The following is a 12,706-nucleotide window of genomic DNA, read 5'->3' on the forward strand; positions in this document are numbered from 1 at the left end:
AAGAACAGCAAAAGGAGTTTAATTCAGGTTAAGTGCCAGATGTTGCATTTTGGGAAGATAAAGGAGGGTCGGACTTTCACAGTTAACAGTTGGGGTTTAGGGAGTGCTGTAGAACAGAGGGACCTCTGAGTACAAATACATGGCTCCCTGAAAGTGGTATCACAGGTAAACGGGGTGGTGAAGGCGGCTTTTGGCCTTCATCAGTCAGGACATCAAGTATCGAAATTGGCATATTAAGTTGCAGTTGTACAAGATGTTGGTGTGGCTGCATTTGAAATATTGCGGTTCAGTTTTGGTCACCCTGGTATAGGAAAGATGCCATTGAGCTGGAAAGAGTGCAGAGGAGATTTAAAAAGGTGTTACTGGGATGTGAGGTACTGAGTTGTGGAGAGAGGTTGAGCAGGATGGAACTTATTTCATTGGAGTGTAGGAGAATAGGGGCGATCTTATAAAGGTATATAAAATCATGAAGGGCATAGATAGGGTCAATGTACAAACAGTCTTTTTCCCCCCAGAGTTGAGGAATCAAGAACTAGAGGGTTTAAGGTGAGAGGGGAAAGATTTAAAAAGGAACCCGAGGGGCAACTTTTTCCAACCAGAGGGTACTCCATATATGGAATGAGCTGCCAGAGGAAGTGGCTGGAGAAGGTACATTAACAACATTGAAAGGGTACTGTACAGGTACATGGATAGGAAAGGTTCAACAAGGTTATGGGCCAAACACATGCAAATGGGACTAGCTCAGACAGGACTCTTGGCCGGCATCGACTAGTTGAGCCAAAGGGCCTTTTTTCGTGCTCTATGACCCTATATGCCATCCCTACAAAACTCAATGTTGCCTGCAGGTTTTAAGAATACCAATCACTGTCCCATGGCATTGTACAGAGTTCAGAATTGATAAATTAATCTCAAAGTTCCCAAAGAATGAAGTCATAATGGAACAAATAATTCGCAATATTAATAGCATAGAAATTTTAAAAATTGAGGTACAGGAGCCTGAAGACCCACACTCAATGTTTCAGGAACAGCTTCTTTCCCTCAGTGATCAGATTTCTGAATGGTTAATGAACACTCATTATTCCTCTTCTGCATTATTTATTTCTTTCTGTCTTGCACTGTACTGCTGCCGCAAAACAACAAATTTCACGACATACGTCAGTGATAATAAACCCGATTCTGAAGTCTATCCAAACTCAAATTGTTTCGCAAAAGACATCAACATGGTAATCCAACTTTGTCAGCAGTGAATTAAGAACAACATATTGATAGCAAGAAAGTATTAAACAGAGAAGAGAGCAGCAGAGAATTAAACAATTCAGAAAACTAATAATAAATTAATCGAGCACCAGGAACTCGTAAATTAATTCATAAAGCAGCAGGCCAACAAACGAATACATTTAGAATAGCATTACAGAGCCCAATATCATTGTCTTGAAACCCTAAGCCCAAAGGTCAAACATCATGGGTTATGATACAATGAGGATAGCGAGGAGGTTAACAAGATTACAGTACACAAAATGGATTCAGATTAATATTACTTGTTGCAGATTATAAAGGTATGTAGTCCATAAACACATTTGTCACAGGCTGTGGTTTATAAACAGATTTAAAGTTTAACTAGGTAGTCTTAATTGTAAATATGACATAAAAAGTATTGTTCATTAACACTGCGTGCTATATGCCACACTTTTATCACATTGGGTGAGGAGGAAAAGGGCTGCTGATGCAGAGGAACATGACCAGCAGGTTCCCTTGCTTGAAAAAAAGTCACTGGCCCTTAATCTTTGTTGCTACAAAAATCACTGAACAATTTGGACAATGACACTACAGAAGAAACTTCACCAAAATGGCTGCTCCCCACAACATGAGTGGGTCATGATGTGCAATAAATGCTGGATTTCCCATTTGGCCTAGGTCGCATATGTAAAAGTAAATTCTCAAATACATCCTGACCATTCATTAGTTATTATCATATATTTTACATTAAAAAAAGGAATTAATCAGCATTGTATTTTATCAGCTAATATCACACGAGCCATTTTGTTGATATCTGTCCTTCAAATACAACACAGCCATTTTAATGAACCTCACCATTATGAAATTAACTCCATTCCTTCTTATCTTTAAGGCCATTTAGAAATAATGCTGACTGAAACCATTGTGGTTATTTTTCTGATATTCAAATGCATAATTAGCTACATTAGTAAAAACCCAAGCTAAATACGACTGATGTTTTTAAATATGAAATCAATCTAGAAAATTGTGGATGTACTCAGCATATCTAGCAACAGAAAAATAGTGCTAATGTTGTAAGTGAGGATTTTGTGTTGTATTTTTATCAACTTGAAACACTTCAATAATCTTTATTCCTTAAATTCATAATATTTTCTTTATGTTGCCTCTTTTCATTACGTCTCTGCATCATATTGCATCTGTCATGTGCCTAGTCATTTCACCAAATTCTAAGTGATCTGAAGAGATTTTGCATTTTCTATTTTTAATTCAGCAAAATTATTAAGAATGCTCTTACAATCATGATTCCAATTTTAATCCTAATGCTGCCGCCCAGTATAATTCAATTTATCCAAACGATTTGTTTTGAAACAAAATCACTTTTTAATTTAATCTGAAAGTGAAGTTAATAAGATTTTAGATACAATTCTATTAGATAATTGCAAAATTAACATAGTCACTAAGCTGAGCGATCAATTGTTAATTCTACAACTAAAACAGGGGTCAAGGAAATTCGAAGTCACTTTTATTAAAAACTCAAATGCACCCTATCGCAAACATTCCCTGTTCTTTGTAGGAGCAAGAGTGGAGAGTACAGTGAATATCTGTGAGAGGATGTTAACCAACGTTGCCTAAATAAGTAACAGTAACTTTAAAAACTTAGCAGTTTGTGACAGAAAACAAAGTGATACAGAAAGGTCGAGGCACAATTGTGGACAGACAAAAGAAATGGTCATCTGACATTGACAAACTCGGTACTAAGTCATAGATTACTACAGCACAGAAACAGGCCCTTCGACCCATTGAGTCCATGCCAACCTGATCTTCTGCCTAGTCCCATCTACCTGCACACAGACCATTTCCCTCCAAACCCCTGAAGACCTTAAGTTGTGAAGGCTTAAAGATACTCAGGCAGAAGATGTGGTGCTGTTCTGGAAGATTATGTTGGGCATCATCAAAGCAATGTAGGAGGCTAAAGACAAACGTCAGAGTGGGAGTGGGGCAGAGAATGGAAGAGACTGGCAACTGCAAATTGAAGCCACCTTTGTAGACCGAACAGAGGTTTTCTGCAAAGCATTCATGCAATATGCACAAGGTTTCCTCAGAAGGACATGCTCTTTTCCTCACTCTTCTTGTTTTGAAGAAGGATTATTGACCTGAAAAATTAACTCTTGTCTCCACACTCATGTTGTCTGACCCACTGTGCTTCTGGTATTTTCTCTTTTATTAACAAACAGCAAGCTCTTTCCATGTTATTTGTTTGCCACTACCTCACTTCTTGAAACCATGAACAAATTGCAACATCTCCAAACATGAAGAGCACCTCCAAGGCAACAGTCATTTACAAAGATTTTTTTAAAATTGATTCTAGGGCTTATGGAAAGTATATCCTTAGGAAACCACTCTCAGTTTTCTGTATTCTGCAATTAATAACCTCCTCAAGGCTTCAACAAAGTAAATTCTAGGTTGTGAAACACATTCAAACTCAAAGACAACAAAAGGACAGAGAAATATCAGAAGAAATATGAATAAGCAAATAAAAACAGCTCAAAGAGCAAACTCACTTGAAAAATATTTGCATTGACTTGAACTTGTGATATTAATCTTAAAAGGAGTCAGTCGCACCTGGTGAACAAAAGGGCCTCAAAACAATGTGTATTATCTAGATATTTTCATGTGTAGGATGAAGACACACCCAAGCTAATCCTGTGTACAACTTAAAAAAGATTTTAAACACCCATGAGAGTTGGCAACTGTCGTGACACTGAGAAATAGATGTTTCGACAATTTTGTTTTACAAGTATCACTAATACATAAAGTACAAATGAAACTGAGTGGAAAGTAATCAGGAAAAGTATTCTAGTGTTGAAATATTTGGGTGGTTCTAAAGTGCGATAAGAGAGATAATGCTTTAATGCTCCAGTCCGTTCTTACAAAGCACATGGAGAACCTCTGGTGGCAATACAGTGCTACATCAAATACGTACTGAAATTACTGGGAGACCTCGTGCTTGTTTCTGCAAATAAGATAACGTAAGATTTCTTTATTAGTCACATGTACATCAAAGCACACAGTGAAATGCATCTTTGCGTAGGATGTTCTGGGGCAAGAGCAATTGACTCGGTCAAGTGCACGCTACAAAAGCTTAAAAGCTAAAAGATATAATGAAATAAAATGCCACATTTGAGAAGAACCAATTCAATGGGACACTACACATCTATTTACACAGCAAATTGTTACATCAGATATTTTATTTCTCTAGATAGCACTGTTCCAATTTGGAAGAACATTCTGAATAAAAATCTAAAACATAAACACAAAAGAAATCCTACAAGTATTGCAGCAATTATTTTTCTTGAAAATACAATCAGATATTCTGCAAACCTGTCTTGTCCAGCCATCAATAACAGTGCTGTGTTAGACAATTAAATAGCTAATCAGAGAACATCATTATAATCACATCCCTATCCTTAACAATGACAGAACCCAGTATATGTACCAAAATGGAGACTGCAGCATTTGTGACCTACAGAAAGAAATAACAAGTCAATGATCTCTCTCAGCTTCTTGTGGATCCCACTGTCGTAGAAGCTTCCACTGGTCGTGTAACATCAAGAGTGGCCGAAGGCAGTGAATTTTGCAAAGGCGATTGGACCAGACAACATTCCAGCTGTAGCACTGCACCTCCGGCTAAACAGTTCTAGTCCAACAACAACATTGGCATCTACCAGATATTTGGACAGATGCACAGCTATGGTTACATCCACAAAAACACATGACATGACAAATCCAGTGAGATCAATTACCATCCTGTCAAACTACTTTCCATCATCAAAAACAGACAGAGAGATGAGCAACAGTGCTATCAAGCAGTACTCAGCATTAAATCAGCTAAACATTGCTCAGTTTACATCCTGCCAGGATCACTCATACTCACACCTCATTAAAGAGTTGGTTCAAACCTGGAAAAGTTACAGAACTAAATTCCACAGACAAGTAGGGAATGTCTGCCCTAAACCAAGGAAGCAGTTGACCAAATGTGACAGAGGAGTCCAAGAAAAATCAATGCCAATGGGAACCAAGTGGGGATCACAAGTTGGAGTCATTCAATCAAAGATATAGGAAGTGTCAGCAGCAGTGTCACAAGTGGCATTTACAAAAAGGCAATTGTGGTTTTGGCAGCACCACATTCCAACCTTGGTTCAAATATGAATAAAATGGCTCAATTCGTGGTGAGGCGTGAAATTCTGCCTTGGCATCAAGAAGTCCTAATAAAACTGCTCAATGGGAATGAAGGGGAAAAGAAAGATTAGAGCCATACCTTACACAGAGCAAGATGGTTGTGGTTATTGGAATCAGCTAGCTCAGCCCCAGGACACTGTCCTGAAGAATTCCTTCACTAGTCCCTAAGGCCCATCCACCTCCAGCTTCTCCAATGACCCACCTTCCATAGTGTTAGAATTCAATTGTCAGCTGATGATCACACCAAGTTCAATTCTATTCAAACCTTCTCAGCCATAGTCCATTCTTCGTATGTAACAGACACAAGATAATAAATGACAGATAACATCTGCAATTCAAAAATGCCAACAAATGGAATCTAACCACATGAACTTGACATTCATCACCACTGACATCTCAGAACCATGCCCCCCCCCCCCCACCAGCATATTTGGGACATCAATTACCTATGCAATTGGCACAGACACAAATATTACAGCCAGACAAGGTCAAGTCAGAGGCTGGGTAACTGCAACAAAAGATTTGGGTCTAGTCTTGACAAAGTTATTATTTCAAACAAAGGATGAGTTGCTAATATGAAAGAATGCTCCCCACTTGCCTGGATGAGTGCAGCTCAATATGTATTCAAATGGCTCAATACCTTGCAAGATAAAGCAGCCTTCTTAACATGTACCCAATCTAATAACCGACACGTACAAATTTACCACTGCTAGTGAACCTTGCCTCCTGTACACATTATCAATAAAAAGTAGTGCATTCAATCACCAAGCTGATTTGGACAGCAGCATCCTAAAATGGCAACCTCTAGAATCAATGATAAGAGCAGCTGGCAATGGGAATGCTTCCCTGCAGATCACTTACCATCCTGACTTGGAAATTATCCTCAACAGTCCTTCATTGATGCAATATCTAAATGTCAAAACTCCTCAAATATCGCACTTTCGGAGGACAAATAAGAGTATGACAGACATAATGAATGAAAGAGCCCAAGGGATATTGAGGAAGAGGAACCTTGGTGTACAATCAAAGAATCCCTGAAGGGGGCAGCACACATAGATAAAGTAGTAAAGAAGGAATGTGGAATGCATAGCTGGAAATAGAAAATTCAGTAGATTAATATTAATTAGATCAGAGCTGCAGTATCAGGTACCATTCTTTCCACCACACTGACTTTCGGATGTGATTGCACTGGAGAGGGTGCAAATTGAAGGTCACCAGGATGTTACTTCGGATGGAGCATTTCCTTTATGAAGAGAAACTGGATAAGCTCGGTTTGCTTTCCTTGGAGTGGAGGAAGTTGAGTGGGTAGAGAGGGGAATACAAAAATCATGATGGGCATGAATAGTCTAAATTGTGAGAAACTTTTCCTTATAGCAGAGGTGTCTATAGCTAAAGGGGATAGGTTTAGGGCACAAGGTAGAAGTTTATAGGAGATCTGAGGAAGAATTTTTTTCACTCAGAGAGGCTGGAATCTGGAATACAAAGCTGAGTGGCTGATGGAGGCAGATACTCTCATTAACATCGAAGTATTTAGATAAGCACTTGAATCACCAAGGCACAGAAGCCTATGGACCAAGTGCCAGTAAATCAGAGTGGTATAAAGAGGTGCTTCATCTTTAACATGGTGCACTGAAGGGCCCGTTTTTCTATGATGAATGATAACATGACTCTGAACAATACAGGAGAAACTTCACAAAAAAAAAGTTGAAGTGGTTCATAATAGTGACTTGCCAGGGCCAACTAGGGATGTTGATTAAAAGCTGCCCTGGGCCAATTAGGGATGTTGATTGAAAACAACACTCTCATTGTCCAAGTTAATAAAACAAAGAAAGATGCCTCAGTATAATTTACTAAGTTCCTCAACCATCTTTTTCCAGTTCACATGCATTAAAGTTCCTGACATAAAACATACACTGTATCTTTTACTTTACTGTTTAATATTGAACACTCACATTTTAATTTGTAAAATGTTTCTGTCATTGATTATTGAACTCCACTGAGGATCTTTGCTTAACTCTCAAAGTCCACAAATCTCTCTGATTTATTAACTTAATCTCCTCTTTCCTCTATGTTCTTTAACATCTTAGCCCAAAAAAAGTCTTCATTGCAGTCCTGAAAATTTCAATTCACTCGCAGCATTACGGTCTTTCTGAAGAAGGGATACAGATCACTATTTCCCGTAATGCAAAGTTGAGTTATCTGCACACGAGTCAAGAAGTGAGAGTTGAGAAAATACATTTTATTTACTTTTTTATCCCCGCATAAATTTCTTAAAGTATTATCCCACATTCCAGATTTTTGGGTAGTGATTTGTGAATTTCAAAAGGTGAATTTCCATTACACGGATTGCTCTAACATGGGGATTGCCTGAAGTTAACTTTCCAAGCTAAAGTAGTATAATAATCAAGGCTATGAAACGTGTCTTTATCTTTAATCTATTAAGTCACAAGATCATTCTGGTGAATTGGTTCAGTTCTCCACTCCAAGGCCAACACACTCATTCAATATTTTTGGTGGCTAAACAAAACATGATATTGCAAATAGGGCCAAATCAATTGTGACAAATTGCACCTTCTAATCTTGAATAGCAACTGCACCAGATAATGATTGTGTTTTGGAATAGCTGTCAACCAGCATTTACTGATTTTTGCATGTGGATACCCAACTCCCTTTGTTCCTCCAAGACTTCAGATTCTATTAACAAAATGTTTTGATTTATTTTTGCAAATCCAAAGTGCCTCAGACCTCCCCAAATAAAACAACCTATGACAGTTTTGCCCTTTCACTTTTTCCAACTGTATTCATACAGACATTCCTGTATATTTCAGCACATCACGCTGCAAAGCAATGATCATCTACAAAGTTGAATACACAATTAAAAACCATTACACCCCTTTACTCTGTCCTCCCCAAGAAAGATTCAAAGTTGTGGTATCGTTCTAGTGGACTTGGCTCCAAGACCAATGTATTTAACCCAATTTTTTGGGAGCCAAACTGAGTACTGAACCCCAAATGAATCAAAAGCTTTGTAAAGCTGCAGCACAGCCTCTCACTTTTGAATAATAATAGACTCAACACATTTCAAAATGTCCAGCAATCTTACACCATGACCCAAGCTCTTTATTTTCAATCAAATTCATAAGGAATTTTGGCTAATACCAGAGAATTAGCCATCAACTCAGGAGAGCACCTTCATTTTTATGGAAGAAGTATTTATTCCTGACCAATGTGTCAAGATCCATCAACCACCACACTCAGCAGAAACACTGAGCTTTGTAACTATGGAAGACAGTCATAAAAGCAACAGGAAAGCAATGCAAAACAAAAATAATGCACTAAGGATTATTTTCCAAAGGTGATTCATTCTTCCATTAGGTTAGATAGAATTAGATTTAGTGTACTCTGAATTTGGTAAAAGTGTACATATCATAACTGAGAGCCCAATCCTTCAGGTTGAACTGATTTTAATACTCATGTCTTGTGGAGGAGAAAAAACAGATTCCTTGAAACTCGGCAGGTCAGGCAACGTCCATACAAGGAGAAACAGATTCAACATTACAGGTCAAAGGCCCTTCATCACAACAGGAAAAAAGTAAGAACACAAGTCTATTTTAAGTTTCAGGAAGGGCTGGGTGCTGAAAAGAACTGGGTGATAGAGTCAATACTACAAAAGTTGTCAAGATAGCAAAAGTGGATGAGGGCAGTTAGTGAGAGAAAAGGAACAAAAGAATAGGTGGGAACCCCAAAACAAAAGCACATGCTGGAACTACTGCACAGGTAAGGCAGCACCCGTAGGGAGAAAAAAAAGAGATGAGTCAATGTCACAGATGCAATGACATGACATCAGAACCAGTCAATTCTCACACAAAACAGGAAAGGCTGGCTACTTGAAATTGTTGAATTCAATGTTGAGCCCAGAGAGCTGCTGCAAAGTGGCCAATTGGGAGAAGTACTATTGTTGGAAGTGTGGGGGTCAAAGGGAGGTCAGAATGGGTGTGGGATGGAGAATTTCACTGACAACTGACAAAGCTCACTGTCATCCTTGTAACCTAATGGGGTGTTCTGCCAAGTGGTCACCTAATGTATGTTTTCTCTAAAATAGAGGAGACCACATCATGATCACAGAATGCATTAAGCTAAATTGGGCGAAGTGCAAATGAGTTGCTACCTCACCTTAAAAGGACTGTTTGGCTCCCTGGATATTGGAAAGGGATGAATAAATGCGCAAGCAATACATCTCCTGCAGTTACATGGCAAAGTATCACAAGAAGGGGAGTGATTGGTGCAGATAGAAATGCAAACCAAGAAGTTGTAAGGTAAATAATTCCCTTGGAATACCCAAAGGGGAGGGGAGGAGATGTACCTCGTGGCAGTATCATGTCGAGGATTCCAAAAATTAAGGAGAATGATTCATTGAATGTGGAGGGTGGTGGGCTGGAAGGTGAGGAGGACAAGAACCATATCCTTGTTCTGATTGGGAGGAAAGGGGGTAAGGGAAGAAATGTGGCAAACAACAGACTTCTGATCAACGAGAAGCCACAGTTAGAGATTGAGAAGACATCTAAGAGACACTGATGTGGAAAAAAATCATGAGAGTAGTTTCTCCGTCTCTGTTTTATCTGTTCTGATGACCTGATGTTCTACTCCAGTCCCTCCAAAATGTCTTCCTTTTCTTCTTAACTATAGCTTCCCCTCTACCAGAATACACAGGGCTCTCGAGCACCTCTCCTTTATCTCCACATACCCTTTCCACCCAGCAAGAACCAGAATAGGGTTCTTATTGCCCTCATCTTCCACCTCACCAGCTTCCACTTTCAAAGGATCATTCTCTGCAATCTTCGTCTAGATTCCACAACCAGATTCATCTTTCCCTCCTGTTTAACGTTCTGAGGAGAGTGGACCATTTACAGCTTCCTGGTTTGCTCTTCCATCTCTACCAATCATCCCTTTCTTGAGAGAGCTTCCAAAACAATAGCAGAAAGTGCAACCTATTCCTGTTCTCTTCCTATTCTCCTGGGACTCTAACGGTCCTTCGAGATGAAGCTGCAATTAACCTGCGCTCTGCCAATTTAGTGCATCACATTCTCTTCTTTGAAGAAACCAATGCAGGTTGAGTGACCACTTTGCAAAACACCTCTCTCAACCCGAAACTTCGACTGCTTATTTCTCTCCGTAAATGCTGCCTGATCTGCTGAGTTCCTCCAGCACTTTTTTTTTGTGTGTGTTGCTCCAGAGTCCAGCATCTGCAGAATTTCTTGTGTCTCTGCAAAACATCTCTGTTCAGTCTGCAAGGGTGACTCTCAGAATCTACTCTCCTGTCATTTGAATTCTCCATCCTACTCTAACCTCTCTGTCTTTGGCCCTATACTGATGCAACAAAGCACAATGTAAGCTCAAAATAAAACAGCACTTATCTTCCTACTGGGCACACTACAGCCCAGGGAACTCAATAACATTTCCAAGTCTCCAGTCTTCCTAGTTATCACCATGAGGCATCGACTCTCACCCCCACCCTCTCTCTCTACAGGTACTGCCTGATCTACTGAGTATTTTAAACTACTAAATCTATAACAATTCCAACACTACCAATAAGTACCTTTTGTTCCATTTCATACTTTAACTGCTCTCATTCATCTCTCAAGTAGATGGCACAGAAAACAACCTTAACCCCCCCCCCCATACCAAAAGACATTTCTTTCACTCTTTGCAGTCAAAGACCTCTCCAAAACGTAGAACGTGTTTTCGCACTTTCCCCAGTCTGTTAAAGGGTCATTGACCTGCAATGCTGGATCTGTTTCTCTCTCATCACACGCTACCCAACCTGCCAAGTACTTCCAGCAATTTCTTTATTTCAGATTTCCAGCATAATGCAGTCTTTTGTTTTAATTATTGATAGATTCACCGAGGCATTCTTGAATGAACTGTTTGCAGAGAGCTCTTAAAGACACTGGCACTGAATGCATCTCCTAAAAAACATTACTGTCTCGGTGGTAATGACCGATCTCAGAGGATTCAGTTAACGAACACAATTCAAGATAAATCATCGAAGCTGTGCAATAAATTTCTTGCCCAATGCAAGGACGGCAACAACATCTCAGCAGTCCAATGTCTCGGGGGAGACTGCTGATGGAGTGTGCCGCGCTGTGCTGGGAAGAGCAGCTGGCGGTTAATGGGGTCGCGCCCCTTCTCCACCTACCCGTAGGATGCCGTTCATTTTCTCCACCAGAACTCGAAAGTCTTGCTCTGATAGCTCGGGGTACAGTTCAGCCTTGAGCATCTGCTCGGTAACGGCGGGGTTACCGTAGTAGGTGATCTGAGCCAGGCCGCTCAGAAGGCCGCTGAGAGACTTGCTGCCCACATCAGCCATGATCTACTGACGTCACATTGACCCGCACTGACCTTTCAGATGGCGCTCGTCACTTGGCTCTCACCGTGCCCCGCCTCCTGCAACACGCAGGACTCATGGCTCAGTGGCTCCCCCAAAAGCCAGCCAGGTTGTATTGCACCCCGCAAATTTGAAAGGCAGGAATATGGATACTAAGATCAAACATTAAAATTAATCAAACAGATTGCAATACAACGTTTTTCTGTCAAACTCTGTTGAGAACAAACACTAATCCTCTGAATGGTTTGAACGATCTGTGAAAGGCTTGAAACATGTAAAAGCTATCTCCTTTCTCCTCCATTCATCCTATTGTTCAAGGCGATTTCTCTTTGTTGATAGGGTGAGATGAAGCAGGGAAATCAAGTTGGGGAGCTGCATGGAGTACTAACGTTGGCATCGATCTATTGAGCTGAACTATTTGTTTCTGAATTTAAAAATGCTTTACCTAATGTTACCTATTTACTTAAATTCAAAAAGGTGAAAATCAAAAAAAAGGTAGATGCTGGAAATCTGAAATAAAAACAGAAGATACTAAACATGCCACATCTGTGTCTGATGAAGAATCTTCGACCTGAAACATTTGCTCTGTTTCTCTTCTCATAGGTGTGGCCTGACTTGCTGATTATCAAAAGTTTTTTCGATTACCTATTTGCTCTTATTTTTCAAATTAGAATGAGAACACGTGTTTATTGAAATTAAGGGTTAAATCAGTCTTATAAATATAAGTAATAAATAGTCTGTGAATGATTCAGCCTGATGCTAATATTGCTAAGAGCAGTGGGTTTTATTTATTCATATAAAACTGAAACCCACGATGATTAAACTGATAAATATAAACCTTGAAAC

The 12,706-nt window shown here is 39.6% G+C and overlaps 1 protein-coding gene across 1 annotated transcript in view; it reads right to left on the reverse strand.

The window, feature by feature from the left end:
- The window catches only part of commd1 (copper metabolism (Murr1) domain containing 1), a 72,885-nt gene extending 61,023 nt beyond the window's left edge, over positions 1 to 11,862 (reverse strand). The window contains exon 1 of the mRNA XM_052010842.1: positions 11,672 to 11,862. Coding sequence (XP_051866802.1) covers positions 11,672 to 11,842 — 171 coding nt within the window. The 5' untranslated portion in view covers positions 11,843 to 11,862. The remainder of the gene's footprint in view (positions 1 to 11,671) is intronic.
- Between the last annotated feature and the right edge of the window lie 844 nt (positions 11,863 to 12,706).

Source organism: Pristis pectinata, chromosome 3, assembly GCF_009764475.1.
Source record: "Pristis pectinata isolate sPriPec2 chromosome 3, sPriPec2.1.pri, whole genome shotgun sequence".
NCBI classification, from domain to species: Eukaryota; Metazoa; Chordata; class Chondrichthyes; order Rhinopristiformes; family Pristidae; genus Pristis; species Pristis pectinata.